The sequence below is a fragment of the Melospiza georgiana genome, chromosome 7, assembly GCF_028018845.1.
Source record: "Melospiza georgiana isolate bMelGeo1 chromosome 7, bMelGeo1.pri, whole genome shotgun sequence".
NCBI lineage: Eukaryota > Metazoa > Chordata > Aves > Passeriformes > Passerellidae > Melospiza > Melospiza georgiana.
This window is the reverse complement of record NC_080436.1, coordinates 39,915,184-39,931,346: the sequence shown is the minus strand read 5'-3', so window position 1 is coordinate 39,931,346 and position 16,163 is coordinate 39,915,184. Positions and strand designations below refer to the sequence as shown.

The following is a 16,163-nucleotide window of genomic DNA, read 5'->3' as shown; positions in this document are numbered from 1 at the left end:
AAGCAGCCATGACTCTGCTCCAAGGGGCAGGTTCCACATCCAGGTGGTTCAAAATGATAGGAATAAATTAAGGAGGTAAAGTGAAGAGCCACAAACTGGAAATCCAGCTGCTCTGAGGCAGGATGGAAAAGGGGCTTGGAAGCAGCCATTGCAGCTTCCACATCCAGATGGTTCAAAAGTATAGGAATAAATTAAGCAGGCAAAGTGGAGCTCCAGAAACTGGAATTCCAGTGGCTCTGAGATGGGATGGAAAAGGGGTCTGGAAGCAGCCATGGCTCTGCTCCAAGGGGGAGCTTCCACAATCAGCTGGTTCAAAATCACCACCACAATCAGGTGGTTCAAAATTATAGGAATGAATTAAATGGGCAAAGTGGAGATCCAGAGACTTGAATTCCAGCTGCTCTGAGGCAGGATGGAAAAGAGGCTTGGAAGCAGCCATTGCACCTCTTCCAGGGGCAGCTTCCACATCCAGGTGGTTCAAAATTATAGGAATAAATTAAACAGGCAAAGTGGAGCTCCAGAAACTGGAATTCCAGTGGCTCTGAGGCAGGATGGAAAAGGGGCCTGGAAGCAGCCATGGCTCTGCTCCAAGGGGAACCTGCCACATTTCAAGCTGATGGGATGAATTAAGGAACAAACTGAAGCCCCAGAGACTGGCATTCCAGCTGTTCTGAGCATGACACGAGCTGGAGAAGGGGCTCATCCCACTCTCCCATTCCCGACATTCCCAGCAAGGACCAGGCTCCAACCCCAGGGATCCGATTCCAGCCCTGAGCTGTTTAATCAGGAATTCCAGGTACAGCCATTCCCGGGTGGATCTGGCTCCAGGGAGGTCTGGAGCACACTGGAATGGCCTGGGATGAGCTGCCAAGGAAAGGCAGAGCTGACCCAGGACTGATCCACCAGGAGTGTTGAAATCCTGCCTGTCTTCCCAAAGTTCCCACTCAAGGACCAAACCCTGCCAGCTGAACCAAGCACCATTCCATTGTTTAGGGTATTTCTGGGAAAATCAGCAATGTGGAGCACCTGCACATCCTTTAAAATGGAAAATAGCCATGGATTTTCAAAGTTAATCCATGCACACCAAAGCCTTCAAATCCCCCTCCCAAACCCCATTTCCAGAGGTCTGAGGGAAATGTGGGATCCCAAATTCCCTGCATTCCCTTTGGGAGAAGAGACCATGGGAAGGAGGTGAGGGCCCTTCCAAGGCAGCCTGAAAACTCACCCTTGGGGAAAAAAATCCCTGCAAAATAACCCTCAGTTTATCTGGGATTTTAACCAAACTGCTCCAGCATTTCCTGCAATTCCAAGCCCCTTGAAACCAGGAATAAAGGGAAATAAAAAATCCCCTTTGGAACAATTTTCCTTAAATAAAATCTGTTTTCTCCTCCCTCCAGGGATGTCTTGGGGGCCCCTCCGAGGCTGCCAGGGAGGAAAATCTGTTTTCCATGATTTTCACACTAATTAAGGAGCTGACAGCTCCTCTTTTCCAATTATATCTCCCATGCAAACGGCGGCTCCAAAGGCAGCTGCAGCCCACGTGGGAAACATGGGGAGGAGAATAAGGACTGTGCTTCTGCAAGGGAAATGTTCACATGTTCTCAGAATAAAGGAGAACTGCAACAATCCCAGGGCATCCATGCCCATGGAAAACATTCCAGGGATTTTCCATGGAGTGACAGAATTGCCATCACTCATCCATGGGATCAGGGATGGGCTGGGATGGAAGGACCTGAAATCCCAGTCCTGCAATGGGCAGGGACATCTCCCACTGTCCCAGCTGCTCCAGCCTGGCCTTGGGCACTGCCAGGGATCCAGGGGCAGCCACAGCTGTGCCAGGATCTCTCCACCTTCTGAGGAAGGAATTTTTTATCCACCATGACTGAGAGCTGGAAAAACCCCAAATCCAACAGGTCCTGGTGGAGAGCAAATGCATCAGGGGTGGCTATCCCAAAATAAACCAGTTTTCCCTCCCCTAAGAGCTGAATTTCAGGAATTACAAATTTTGGTCTCACCTCAAAATCCAATCAAGAATTCCTGCCCTGAAACATGGATCTGAGGGAAGGATTTTCCCAATTTAAGGGAGTTTTCCCACACATCCATTGCCACTGCTCCACCCCAAGCCCTTTCCCGCACCCAGGATCACATCCCAATGTTTTTTCCTTTGGAGAATCCCCACAAAACTCCAGCTCCATGTTTAACCCTGGCAGCTGTTCCAGAAATCCCAATGTTTCTGCTCAGCCCTGGATGTTCCCAAGCACTGAACACACCCAGGAGCCAATTCCAGCTGCAATCTCCAGGAGAAAATCCAATTAGGATGCTCCAGCAGTCCATGGAATAGCACTTGCAGCCTCACTCATCCAGAAAAGATTGAGGATGGATTTCTTCCCTCGCTGGAGAAAATCCTTGGGAATGAAATGAGGCATTTCCCTGGTGAGTTAAGCTGGGTTTAAGGTCTATCAATAGCTCCTAATTAGAGCTGGCTCTGATTGAAATCTCCAGCTTGGCCATTTCCAACAGGACCCTGGAAATCCAGGGGCATTCCCTGACAGAAAACCCAGGATGGAAAGGGAATGAAATGAAATTCTGTGTGTGAGATTCCACAGATCAGCTGGAATGAAACCATCAGTCCCAGGGCAGGGATGCAGTGGGAGCCAGTCCTGCTTAGATACAGTAACGGGATGGGGAATTTCTGGGGTCCTGAGGAGAAATCCCATTCCCACAGAATCCCTGGAGCCAGGCTGGGAGAGCTGGGAATGTTCCCCTGGAGCAGGGAAGGCTCCAGGCAGAGCTCAGAGCTCCTGGCAGGGCCTGAAGGGGCTCCAGGAGAGCTGAGAGGGACTGGGGACAAGGGATGGAGGGACAGGAGCCAGGGAATGGCTCCCAGTGCCAGAGGGCAGGGATGGATGGGACACTGGGAACTGGGAATTCCTGGCTGGGCTGGGATTGCCAGAGCAGCTGTGGCTGCCCCTGGATCCCTGGCAGTGCCCAGGGCCAGGCTGGAGCAGCCTGGGACAGTGGGAGTGTCCCTGCCACACCACGGCCAGGATGGACGGGATTTCAGCCCCCATCTCACCCCAGTCCCCAGGATTCCCAGGATGGGATTCAAGCCCTCAGCCCATCTCAGTCCCTGGCATTCCTGGGATGGGATTTCAGCCCCCAGCCAACCCTAGTCCCCTCATTCCCAGGATGGGATTTCAGCCCCCCATTCCCAGGACGGGATTCTAGCCTCCAGCCCCCGTTCCCAGCCCAGGATGGGGTCTCAGCCCCATTCCCAGCCCAGGCTGGGATTTCAGCCCCCGTTCCCAGCCCAGGATGGGGTCCCAGCCCCCGTTCCCAGCCCGGGCTGGGGTCTCAGCCCCCGTTCCCAGCTCAGGATGGGGTCCCAGCCCCCGTTCCCAGCCCAGGATGGGGTCCCAGCCCCCAGCCCATTCCCAGATGGGATTTCAGCCCCCGTTCCCAGCCCCATGCCCACTCCAGCCCCTCACCCGTCGAGCCGCACGTCGGGCAGGCTGCGGTTCAGCGCGATGCGGTCGCTGGCCAGCAGGTTGAACTGGTTGATCTTGAACAGCTCCTTCATCTTCTCCTGCTCCTCCTTGGGGATGAGCACGGCCCTGCCCATCTCCCCCGGGCCCTCCTGGTTCCTGGAAATAACAGCTGGGAAACCAAAGGGCAAAAGGTGCTGTGAGCTCCTGGGAATTGGATTTATCCTTAGGGGAGCTTCTGGTTTTCCACAAGGAATGCTGGAAATCCAACCCCCATCCTTCCTGCTCCACTGGGAGCTTTTATCCCTCCCTGCATCCAAGAACATCCAGTTATATTCCAAGATGATTGAACTCCCAGATTCATTCCCTTCCACTATCCCAGACTGCTCCAAGCCCCATCCAAGCTGGCCTTGGACACTTCCATGGATCCAGGGGCAGTCTCAGTTTCTCAGAGAAGCTGTGGCTGCCCCTGGATCCCTGGAATGTGGGAGCTGGGAGGTGTCCCTGCCCATGGAATGGGATTTAAGGTCCATTTTAACCCAAATCATCCCATAAAACACAAAGACAAACTCAGACAACACCAAAGCAGCACTAAATCGTGCAGATGCTGGGATTTCCTTGTAGGAAAGGCATTCTGTGCTGTTCTTGTGAGCCAGCAAAGGCCTCCTGAAGATAAGGAAAGCCCTGTATCTCTCCTGAGGAAGACACCAAGGTTGTCACCATGGAGATGTGATGAAGGAGAGAAAGTTAAGAGACAGGGACTCCAGCTGGCTCACAGAATGGCATGGCTTCTTGGTCACCTACTGAGAACTTTGTTTCTTTCTTGTAACCAATGGGCAGTGAATGTGTCTGTTAAGTAAATGTGGATATCTTGAAAAAGTATAAAAGCAACATGTCACTATAATAAATGTCTCTTGCACCCTTCTGATGGAGTCGTGGTACTTTGGGCTGTGTCGTGCTCTATAAAGACATTTGCTCTGCTGGGAAGAGCAATTTTGAGACACAAACGTGAGGCCAAATGTGACAGTGTTCACAGGGGTTCTTGGATGAGGGAAGAGATGAGGATCTGACTCCATGTTTCAGAAGGCTGATTGATTATTTTATGATATATATTATATTAAAACTATACTAAAAGAATAGAAGAAAGGATTCCATCAGAAGGCTGGCTAAGAATAGAAAAAGAATGATCACTAAAGCTTGTGACTGACCAAGACAGTGTGGACAGCTGACTGTGATTGGCCATTAATTAGAAACAACCCCATGAGCCCAATCCCAGATGCACCTGTTGCATCCCACAGCAGCAGATAACCATTGCTTGCATTTTGTTCCTGAGGCCTCCCAGCTTCTCAGGAGGAACAATCCTAAGGAAAGGGTTTTCCATAACAGATGTCTGTGACAGCCCAACACCCGCAAGCCCTGCCAGGACCAGCTGGAAGAGGCAGGGGCAGCACTCACCGCGCAGGGCGGGCAGCAGGGAGCGCTCCTTGCTGTCGTCGCACTTGTTGCACTCGCTGAAGTAGAGCAGCAGGAACACGTCCAGCAGCACCCAGAGCAGCGAGGTGGCCAGCACCACCCGGCAGTAGCCAAACCTCCTCATGGCTGCTGGCACCCTGCGGCGGCGGGAGCACGGCGGGGTCACAGCGCCACGGCACGGAGCTGCCGCGCGGGCAGGGAGCAGCGGCCCGCTGCAGGCACAGAGAAACAGCACGTTCTCTCGGGTTCGTGGGTATTCGTGCTTTTATTCAACATTGCTTGACACTGAAATGTTCGTTTTCCTCACATAATGATTTTAGATTTCTCAGCATTGAATTTGTATCCTGCCAAAATGTTTCGGGCTCCAACTGGTGAGCACCAAAGAGTCGTTGGAAAAGGCACCAGAGTCACTGATCCAGGGTGGGTTTGGGCTCCTGCCTGAATTAGGGAGTTTGGAAAACAAAGCTAAAGACGAGGCCTCCACACCCAGCTCTCCAAAGGATGGAGCCAGGCTGGGAGGGCTGGGAATGTTCCCCTGGAGAAGGGAAGGCTCCAGGCAGAGCTCAGAGCCCCTGGCAGGGCCTGAAGGGGCTCCAGGAGAGCTGAGAGGGACTGGGGACAAGGGATGGAGGGACAGGAGCCAGGGAATGGCTCCCAGTGCCAGAGGGCAGGGATGGGTGGGACACTGGGAACTGGGAATTCCTGGCTGGGCTGGGATTGCCAGAGCAGCTGGGGCTGCCCCTGGATCCCTGGCAGTGCCCTGGGACAGTGGGATAAATGGGATTTCAGGTCCCTTCCCATCCAAACCATTCCAGAACACCATGCTCTCCCCCCCTGAGGCTGCAATCAGTAATTAGAGCTCTGTAATTAACAACCCCCACTCACCATCACTGCCTGCATTCTGTGCCCACACTCTGCGTCCTGCTCCAGCCATGCTCCCACAGAATTCCCTCAGCACTGAGCCACTGGACAATTCTCCAAGTGCCTGGAATAGAAAAAAAAAATAAAATCCCATCACTTTTCCATATTTCTTGAAACATAAAGAAATTTCTTATAATTAAAAATCCCTCCTCAGTTTTATGCACATTTTAACTTCCTTATCCTCCCCACCTCAGCTCCTCATTCCCAAGCGGGATCTTTCCATTTTCCATCCCATTTTAATTCATTTTCATCTGAGCCAAAGGGACGGAAGACCTGGAGTGATTTAAATAATTTAAATAAATGATTTATTTAATTATTCTAGCAGCATTTCTGCATGGACTCCTCATTAATAACAATTTCCATCTGTCCTAAATATCAACCAATGGCTCTTCCTGCTGAGGGATTCCCAGGATACTGATTTAAAATTTCAGGAATTGCAGTTCCAGGGTAACACATTCCATTTCCACAGCGGTCATGGGTAACAGTTTCATTATAGGAAAAAAAAAATTAGGAAGAAAAAACCAAATTTCCCAGCAAAACTGTGGATGCTCCATCCTGGGACGTGTCCAAGGCTGGAAGAAATCTAGGATAGGGGAAGGATTCCCTGCCCATGGAAGGGGATGAGCTTTAGGGTCACTTCTACCCCAAATCATCCGAGGATTCTGTGATTCTATAAAATCCCCTCCTCCAAACCTCCAAAAGGAAGAATGTTCCCCAAAATAAGATTTATTTTAACTGAAATTCAGCCAAACAAGGTTTGCAGGAAGAAGAGGAAGGGAAAAATCCAGAGGTTCTGAGCTGCCTCTTCCTGGAATAAACCAAGTTTTACCCCATTATCCTGCAGCAAGGCAAATTCCTGCCCCAAACCCTGCAGGGCTGGCAGCAGGAAAAGCAGGATTTGGGGTAGGAACCAGGAGGCAAACTGAGGAACCTGCCAGCATTTCCTGGGACTGGCCCCACACAATGCCAGAGGGAAATTATGGAGCCTGCAAATCCAAGTGAATGGCAATCCCAGACTCCAATCCTTGACTTGCCTTTTCCCTGGATCAAAAACCTCAATTTTCTGTGGATATAAACCAGTTGCTCAGGATTTTCTCCCCCAGCCCCTGGTTATCCCCACAGCCAGGCCATGCCATGCCCAGAATGACCAATAGTGAATTTTTGGAGTCTCAGAAACACAGAAGCCATCACTGCTCCCTGAAAACCTCTTCATTCCCTTTCCCAATAGCCCTGCAAGGTGAACTAAACATGGATAGAGCAAAAGTCACAATTCTTGAGTTGTATTTTCCTACCAGAGCTGAGAATTTAATTCTATAGTGAAACTTGGGGTAATTTCTGACTCTTTCATGGGCTGAAAATGTGGAAACTGCAGCAGCACAGGGTGGGGGTAGGAAATGAAAGCGTGTTCAGAAGAAACTCAGCAGAATTTTGGAGATCCCAGAATTCCAGACTGGTTTGAGTGGGAAGGGACATGAAGGATTATCCCATTCCATCCCATGAGACACCTTCCCCATTCCAGGGTGCTCCAGCCTGGCCTTGGGCACTGCCAGGGATCCAGGGGCAGCCCCAGCTGCTCTGGGAATTCCCAATTCCCAACGTCCCATCCATGCCTGCCCTCTGGCACTGGGAGCCATTCCCTGGCTCCTGTCCCTCCAGCCCTTGTCCCCAGTCCCTCTCAGCTCTCCTGGAGCCCCTTCAGGCCCTGCCAGGGGCTCTGAGCTCTGCCTGGAGCCTTCCCTGCTCCAGGGAACATTCCCAGCTCTCCCAGACCTTCTGGCCTCATTCCAGGAGGCCAAAGCCCTTCACTCCCAAATGGGCACTTGCTGCAAATCCGGCTCAGCTGAGCCCTGAGCTGCTCCTTAATCCCCTGGCACCCCCCAGGCTCATCACGGATGAAGTGTCCTAATCCCCAGCAGGACAGGAATAACCTGGCCATGGAAATTCCCACAGAAAATCCCAAAGGAAAGCAGAGGTGTTGGTCAGTTTCTCACCCAGCTCTTTGATTCAGCAAGGTTTGAATTCCAGAATTCAGCTGCATCCTGGGCATGTGATTAAATCTTCCTAATTAACATCAGAACTGCCCTGACCCCAGTGTGACCCCACAAACCTGCAAGACTCCAACTTTCCTTGGCCACCTGCATTCCCAGGAACACCAAACCTGTGCCCACATCCCTGAGCTTGAATAAGGAAGGACACAAAATCCAAATTATTACCAGGAAAGCATTGTTCCCAAGCTAAATATCCCCATTTTCATGGAATGAAACCTAAACCAGAGCTGAACATTTCACCAGTCAAAACTGCTTTTAATGCCACCCTAAACCCTAGGAAGGGATTCCATGAGCTGGGCCTGGCAAAGCTCAGTTTAACCTGAGGTGTGGGGCAGGAGCAGGCTCAGGATGGGACAGGGATTTCCCTGCTCCCCTGCCAGATGTGGCCACATCTGCAGCAGCCCCAGCCAGCTGCACATCCCAGCAGCTGCCTGGCAACAGAGGGATGCTGCCCTGGGTACCAGGCTGTGCCCAGTGCCCCCCAGTTTGTCCAGCAGATGCAGGATGGGCAGCCTGAGCCCAGCCCAGCCCCCCAGGCTGCAGGAGCTTTGGGTTTGCTCTCAGGGATTTGTTTCCCTGCTCCTCCAGGAGCCCATTCCCACAGAGAATGACCAGGACACCCCTCCTGTCCCCTGACCACAGCAAAAGGATGGAGGAAGAGAAGTAAAATGATCTCAAAACCCAGCCTGGCTTTCCCAGGGGATGAGAGCCCAGCAGGGCTCTGTCTGCAGCTCAGCCATGGAAATGGAACCCAGAACATCCCTGGGAATCTGTTCCTGTTTGTGCTGCTGCTCTGGTGAAACAGAGACCCAAACCTCACCTGCAGGCACACAGGACTATCCCCAATTCCCTGGAGAGCAGAACTCCTGCTCCTCTCCTGACATCCCCCTGCAAGTGTGGAGGGGGAAATCACCCAAGGAGGGGGTGGCAAAGTGCCTGGGCTGAGTTTTATTTTCCTTGTGAGCCTTCAGAGCACACCCCAGAGCTGGGGAATGGATGGAACCACTCCCGCTCCCACTCGCTCACAGAGGTGAATTCCTGCCCTTCCACTGTCAGCTTTCCAGGGAATCCCCTGTTTGCCATGAGAGCCCTTCACACCCACTGGGAGCCCAAATCCAGCACCTCCCACCTCACCCACAGCTCCTCTCCCAACAAAAGGATCTGGCCTGGAGGCAGGAATGGGATCCTTGGGATGGCCTTGGACACTGCCATGGATCCCGGAGAGCACAATTCCAGAGATTTGGGAGCACTTAATCCAGCTTTCAACCCCTGCTGCCACAGATCCCAGGGAGCACAATTCCAGAGGTTTGGAAGCAGCTCACCCAGGTTTCAATCCCTGCTGGCAAATCTAAAGCAGCACCTGACACTCAGGGATGCTCCTGCTCGTGAGCGCCCAGCCCGTGGCAGCAGAATTGGAATTTTTCATGGAATTTTTAGGAGATTTGGGGGGAAAACCTCCCCAAAACCCCACAGCAAGAAGGGTTTGAGGCTTCCAGGACTGCCCTTCTCAGGCAGAGCCACACAGGGCTCGGGAAGCTCACCAGGAGAAATTCCCAAGCAGATATTAAATCACTCACAAATACATTTTTCCACCTAAGAAAAGCAGAATCCTGATACAGAATTCCCAGCTTTCCCCTCTGATAAATTACAGGATTATTTCTCACAGCTGTCAATGGGATTCACCACAAAAAAAATTGGCCAGGAAGGTTTGAAACTCCCCCTTTCCAATTTAAAACTGGATTTTAGGGCTACACTGATCTAAGCAAACCTGAATATAAAACACACCCTCCAAAAACCATCATTTAATTCCATGAGCAGCTCATTAATTCATGGATAAGGAAGAACTTTTAATGGCAGAACTGTCAAACTCCAAGATCAATCCAGGGAAGCTCTTGCACATTTAGCAAGGAATAAAAATAGGGGGGGGAAAGGGGAAAAAAAGCAATCAGGTACCTTTAGTCAGAGCCATGCAGTGTTTTGTGTTTTAAGAATTCCGTTTTTTCTGCCTCTCCTCTCTCCTGAAATTTATTAATAGCCCCATTCTTCCCTTGGGAATTCATTCCTGTGACTCAGGAATCGAAGTGGAAAAGCCTCATTAATTCCTCTCATCCCAGACCTCGGGAGGAAAACCTTTGGGGGCTTGGTTCAGGCACAGCCACACAATTCCAGGCTCCCCCAGTTCCACCCTCCCACATCCCCAGCAGCTCCAGAGCCTCAAGGTGGGAAATTTGGGAAGAGCTCACCTGGCTTGACTCCCTCCTTCAAAGTCCTGGGGCTGCGCTGGTGCAAAGCACTGAAAAGCTGCAGATAATTCAAATAAAGATTTAAAAACCTCGAAATCTTAGTGAAATATTGCAGAACCATGAAATGGTTTGATCGGGAAGGGATATTTTCTTTTATCCCAGGGTGCTCCACCCCCATCCAACCCAGCCCTGGACACTTGCAGGGATGGAGCAGCCACAGATACTCTGGAGCAACCAAAAATTTTGGGAATTAACTCCCAACCATTGGAGGGCAACCCCTTTTCCTGTATGTTAAAAGCTCAAATCCTGCTCCCACTGCTTTTTGCAGATTTCTCCCTCAAACACAGCCCACCTAGCACAGCAAATTGCAGCACTTTGCTCACCAGCTTCCCAAATCCCTCGTTCCCAGGCAGTCCTGGCATCTCCCACTCCCAAACCTCCACCTCTCCCAGGATTTGTCCCTGTGGAGAAGCCTCCTCGAGGCTGATCAGCTGCCTCTGTTTGTTCCCATTGCAGGGCTGGGAGAGCCCCCACATTGCAGGGAATGCAGAGCACTGAGTGGCACTGACAGCTCGGCACATCCCCCCTGCAGGAGTTCTCCAGCTCCCCCAGCACAAGGATCTCCTGCTTGCCACGAGGGCCATTCACATCCCACCGTGAACCCAATTTTTTTGGGGGGACAGCTGTGAGAAATAATCCTTTAATTCATCAGAGGGGAAAGCTGGGAATTCTGCATCAGGCACATCCCCCCTGCAGGAGTTCTCCAGCTCCTCCAGCCCAAGGAAACACTGCAGAGAGCCCAAGGAGCAGGGAAATCAGGGAATGCACATTCCTGAGGCTGCAGGAGCTGCAGCAATGCCAGGCCAGGGTGGGACTGAGGGTGCATCAGTGATCCTGGGGGTCCCTTCCCAGCACTCTGGGATCTGAGGAAGCCATGGAGCACAGGATGGCCCCACAGAGCTGTGCCTAAGCAGAATTCCCTGTTTTCCCCATCCAACAGGTCAGGAGAGAACCCAAATCTCTCAGCACCAAAAGCCCCTGTGACAGCCAAGAAACTGTTTAAATCCCACTGGCTCCCACTCCAAACCCATGCTCACAGAAAGACTGGGATCTCCTCTGTCCACCCCTGGTTCATTCCTGCCTCATCTCCTGCTCTCTGAGGGAAGCAGATTTGTTGGGGTTGACCGGCTCTCAGTCTGTGGGATTTCAAAATAAAGCAAAAAACACCCCAAACCTATTTTCCTGTGTCCATAAAGGTGCAGGCACAGGGAGCTCAATCTCCCACACTCCCAGGCAAAGTTTTCCTTGGATTCACCTGACGGACAAAACCCTCTGGAATTTCCTAACACAAAAAAAAAAATAAAGGAGAGACTCCCAATTCCTTCTTTGCAGGCAATTCCCAAAATTTCCTCCATGAGCCACAATTTTCCTATCAGTCTCCAAAGCAGTGGGGTTTGATTCCTGCATCCCCACACTCTGCAACCCCAAAACCCCATTAAACACGAGGAGGAAGGAACCCCATCCCCTTCCACACATTCCCACATTTAGAGCAGCCCAAATTTCCCACGGAACGGGGTGCTGGGGGTGCAGATGGCAGGGAGAGCTCTGGCAGCTCTCACTCCTAAAAACCAGGAGCTGTTTCTGGAGCAGGTGGGAAGAAGGTGGGAACAGCCAGAAAACCCCAGAACTGTGTGTGGGATCGTGCCCCTCCCCTCCCAGCCCGAACTGGGGGGAAAAAAAGAAAAAAAAGGCAGATTTTTCCTTCAAAAAAGCAGCTTTTTACATAAGAAAAGCAGATTTTGACCCAAAAAACCCCACAGATTCTTAAACTATAATATCACTTTTTTTTTTTTTGTACAAGGAAAGCAGATTTTTAAATAATAATATCACTTTTTTTGCACAAGTAAAGCAGGTTTTTAGACAAGAAAACTACTTTTTTTTTTTTTTGCACAAGAAAAGCAGATTTTAAAATAATAATATCACTTTTTTTGCACAAGGAAAGCAGATTTTAAAATAATAATATCACTTTTTTTGCACAAGTAAAGCAGGTTTTTAGACAAGAAAACCACTTTTTTTTTGCACAAGAAAAGCAGGTTTTTTACACAATTAAAGGAGGGTTATACTAAAAAAAAATTATATTTATGCACAAGAAAAACAGATTTCTATCCAAAAATGAGGGTTCTACTCAAAAAAAAATTAGATTTTTACTCAAGAAAAACAGATTTTTATACTGGTATTTTCCTAAAGTGTGGTTTCAATAATAACACAAAACACCAAATGTGCGGCACAAGATGAAAATTTTTAAAATACCAAGAAACACACAAAACCCATCTAAATATAACCTAAAAACACCTTAAAACCTCAAGTTTCAAGGCCTCATCTTGCCCTCAAAGCCCAGCAGCCACCAAGAGTTAAAATAATCTTTGCCTCCATCATTCCCGGCATGCCTTAATCTCCCGTTAATCTTTCCTCCCCCTATTCCCAGCGCCCAAGTAAATTCCAGCCCTTATTTTCCGACTAAAAACAGCTTTTACCAGTTATTTTCTCTTTATCCATTCAGACCGATTCAATTTCTAACGAAAAAAAAGGGAAAATAAACGGAAAATAAACTTGATTTTCTGTCAGCTCGGAAGGGACTTCTCCCCGATTGCGGGGAAAGCAGCTGGCATCCCAACTTTAGGATTTTCTGGGAAAATCCCAGCTGTTAACAGCCGAGCCAAATCCCATTTCCAGCAGTGCGGGCTGTTTCTATCTTAGGTCCACGCGGGAGGAATTTAAGTGGAATTTAAATGGAATTTAAGTGGAATCATCCCAGCATCTTGCTCTGTGTGATCACTGGGAGAAACCACTGGGAAAACCGGGAAGCAGCCAGGGAAACCTGCGGCTGGGAATGCCAGCCCGAACATCATTCCAGGGAAACCTGACAGCCCCAAATGCGATTCCAGGGAATCCCAGCAGTCCAAAACATCATTCCAGGGAATCCTGGTACCTCAAAAAAAAATCATTCAAGGAAAACCTGGCAGCCCCAAACGTGATTCCAGGGAATTCTGACAGCCTAAAACATCATTCCAGGGAAACCTGGCAGCCTAAAACATCATTCAAGGGAAACCTGACGGCCCCAAAACATCATTCAAGGGAAACCTGACGGCCCCAAACGCGATTCCAGGGAAACGTACAGCTGAAATCGACAGCCCTGAGCGCTATTGCAGGGAAACCCGACAGCCCAAAACATCATTCCAGGGAAACCCACAGCTGAAATCCACAGCCCTGAGCGCTATTCCATGGAATCCTGGCAGCCCAAAGTGCTATTCCAGGGAAGCCTGACAGCCCCAAACACGATTCCAGGGAATCCTGGCAGCCCAAAGCAGAATTCCAGGGAAACCTAGGGGTGAAATCCAGAACCCAAAAGGTTATTGCGGGGAGCCCTGACACCCCTAAGCGCAGGAAAACCCAGGGGTGCAATGGATAACCCGCCGCTCCATACCACAGGCAGCCCCCGCGCGGTTTTCCAGGGATATTCGGACGCTCCCTCACGGCCCTTCCTCGGGGAGCTGCCGAGCAGAGCCCGGCGCCGGGGCTGGCTCAGGGCTGCTCGCACACCGCCGGCCCAGCCCGGCTGAGCCCGGATTAACCAAAGCCCCCGGGAAAGCCGGGATCAGGGACAGCGGGGGGAGCGGAGCCGGGAGCCAGGGGATGCCTCGGGATAACGGAGCCGGGAGATCCCTGGGGACAACGGAGCCGGGGCTGAAGGAGCGAGGGGAGCCCGGCACGGACCTCCCCGGCCTCACCTGCGGCAGTGTCCGGGGTGGGCTCAGCAGGATCCTGAGGGCTCAGCAGTGTCCGAGGGGTTCAGCAGTGCCCGAGGGGTTCAGCCCCGTCAGTCGGTGGGGTCAGCAGAATCCTGGGGGTCTCGGCCCCCTCAGTCCGAGGGGTCAGCAGAATCCTGGGGGTATCGGCAGTGTCCGAGGGGCTCAGCCCCGTCAGTCCGAGGGGGTCTCAGCACTGTCCTGAGGGATCCGGCACCTCCAGTCCCGGGGTTCAGCAGCGTCCGTGGGGGGCTCAGTAGTGTCGGGGGTGCTCAGACCCGTTAGTCGGGGGGATCAGCTGGATCCTAGGGGGGTCTCAGCAGTGCCCGGGGACGTTCAGCAGCTCCAGTCCGGGGGCTCAGCAGGGTCTAGGGGTGCTCAGACCCGTCAGTCTGGGGGATCAGCAGGGTCTAGGGGTGCTCAGACCCGTCAGTCCGGGGGCTCAGCAGGGTCTAGGGGTGCTCAGACCCGTCAGTCTGGGGGATCAGCAGGGTCTAGGGGTGCTCAGACCCGTCAGTCCGGGGGCTCAGCAGGATCCTGGAGGGTCTCAGCAGTGTCCGGGGACGTTCAGCAGCTCCAGTCCGGGGGCTCAGCAGTGTCCGAGGGCTCAGCCCCGCCAGTCCTGGGGGGGCTCAGCGGCATCCAGGGGCTCTCAGCCTCCGGCGGGGGCTCAGCGCGGAGCCGCCGCCCTCCTCCTCCTCCTCATGGCCGGGGCAGAGCGGGAGCGGCCCCGCCTCGGCCGCAATGGCCGCGGCTCCCGCGATGCTGCGGCTGGGCCCGGGGGCAGCGGGGAGCGATGGGAGAGGATGAGGAGGAGGAGGGAGGGATGGCGAGGGAGGGCCGGGCAGGTGCCGGGGGCGGCTCCGGCCTCACGAATCGCGCACGGAGGGAAGGGGCGGAGGCGGCGCGGGAGGGAGGGAGAGGCGGGGATGGGGAGGGAGAGGAGGCGGTGGGGATGGAGAGGGGATCGGGGGAAGGTTGGGATGCTGAGGGGGGTGGGACAGTGTGGGAAGCGGTGAGGAGGAGAGCAGAGGGATGCGGGAGGGAGAGGTGAGAAAAGCAGGGGATCAGAGGACGTGGAATGAGGCGCTGAGGAGAGATGGGGAAGGCTGGGATGGTGAGGGGATGCTGAGGGGATTAGGGAATGTGGGATGGGGCGCTGAGGAGAGATGGGGAAGGCTGGGATGGTGAGGGGAGGCTGAGGGGATTAGGGAATGTGAGATGGGGCGCTGAGGAGAGATGGGGAAGGCTGGGATGGTGAGGGGATTGGGAAATGTGGGGAATGTGGGATGGGGTGCTGAGGGAGCAGGGGAAGGCTGGGATGGTGAGGGGATTGGGAAATGTGGGATGGGGTGCTGAGGGAGCAGGGGAAGGCTGGGATGGTGAGGGGATTGGGAATTGTGGAATGAGGTGCTGAGGGAGCAGGGTTAGGCTGGAGGGGCCGAGGGGAGCCCAGGGAAGCAGGCAGGGGCCCTGGAGCACATCTGTTGATTCCAGGCCCGCACCAGGGCCGCTCCCATCCCAGGGCCATTCCAGATTCCCACCCCTCAGGCCCAGGGGCTCCAGCTCTCCTGCCGGCATCTGGGTGGAATTCCCTGACCTTTTTTTGCAGGGAAAATCGCTCTCAGGGAAAGGAAACCAAACGCTAAAAGCTGCTCATCCCTCTGTGCGGGAGGAACGGGGCAAAGACTGCCCAGACTGGAGCTTTTGGGAATCCCAGCCCAGGCAGGAATTCCCAGTTCCCAGTGTCCCACCCATCCCTGCCCTCTGGCACTGGGAGCCATTCCCTGGCTCCTGTCCCTCCAGCCCTTGTCCCCAGTCCCTCTCAGCTCTCCTGGAGCCCCTTCAGGCCCTGCCAGGGGCTCTGAGCTCTGTCTGGAGCCTTCCCTGCTCCAGGGAACATTCCCAGCTCTCCCAGCCTGGCTCCAGCGAGGTTTTCCAGGGATCCCTGCCTTCCTCTTCCTCTCCTGTCTGACCAGCAGTGCCAGAAACTCCAAACTCCCCACGTTTGGTTCTTGGGAATTAAATAATAACACAACTATATTATTATTATTATTATTATTATTATTATTATTATTATTATTATTATTATTATTATTAATAATAATAATAATAATAATAATAATAATAATAATAATAATAATAATAATAGTGTTGTTACATTTTTTTTATGAACACCAAACACAC

General features: G+C 52.3%; 1 protein-coding gene across 2 annotated transcripts in view; it reads right to left on the bottom strand.

The window, feature by feature from the left end:
* The window catches only part of GALNT13 (polypeptide N-acetylgalactosaminyltransferase 13), a 41,023-nt gene extending 26,838 nt beyond the window's left edge, over positions 1–14,185 (bottom strand). The window contains exons 1-5 of one of the 2 annotated variants that reach the window (XM_058028421.1): positions 13,959–14,185; positions 10,171–10,228; positions 5,844–5,943; positions 4,941–5,170; positions 3,489–3,657 (exon numbers count right to left, since the gene is read on the bottom strand). In XM_058028421.1, coding sequence (XP_057884404.1) covers positions 3,489–3,657; positions 4,941–5,082 — 311 coding nt within the window. In that variant the 5' untranslated portion in view covers positions 5,083–5,170; positions 5,844–5,943; positions 10,171–10,228; positions 13,959–14,185. The remainder of the gene's footprint in view (positions 1–3,488; positions 3,658–4,940; positions 5,171–5,843; positions 5,944–10,170; positions 10,229–13,958) is intronic. The other variant, XM_058028422.1, reaches the window with a different exon arrangement.
* Between the last annotated feature and the right edge of the window lie 1,978 nt (positions 14,186–16,163).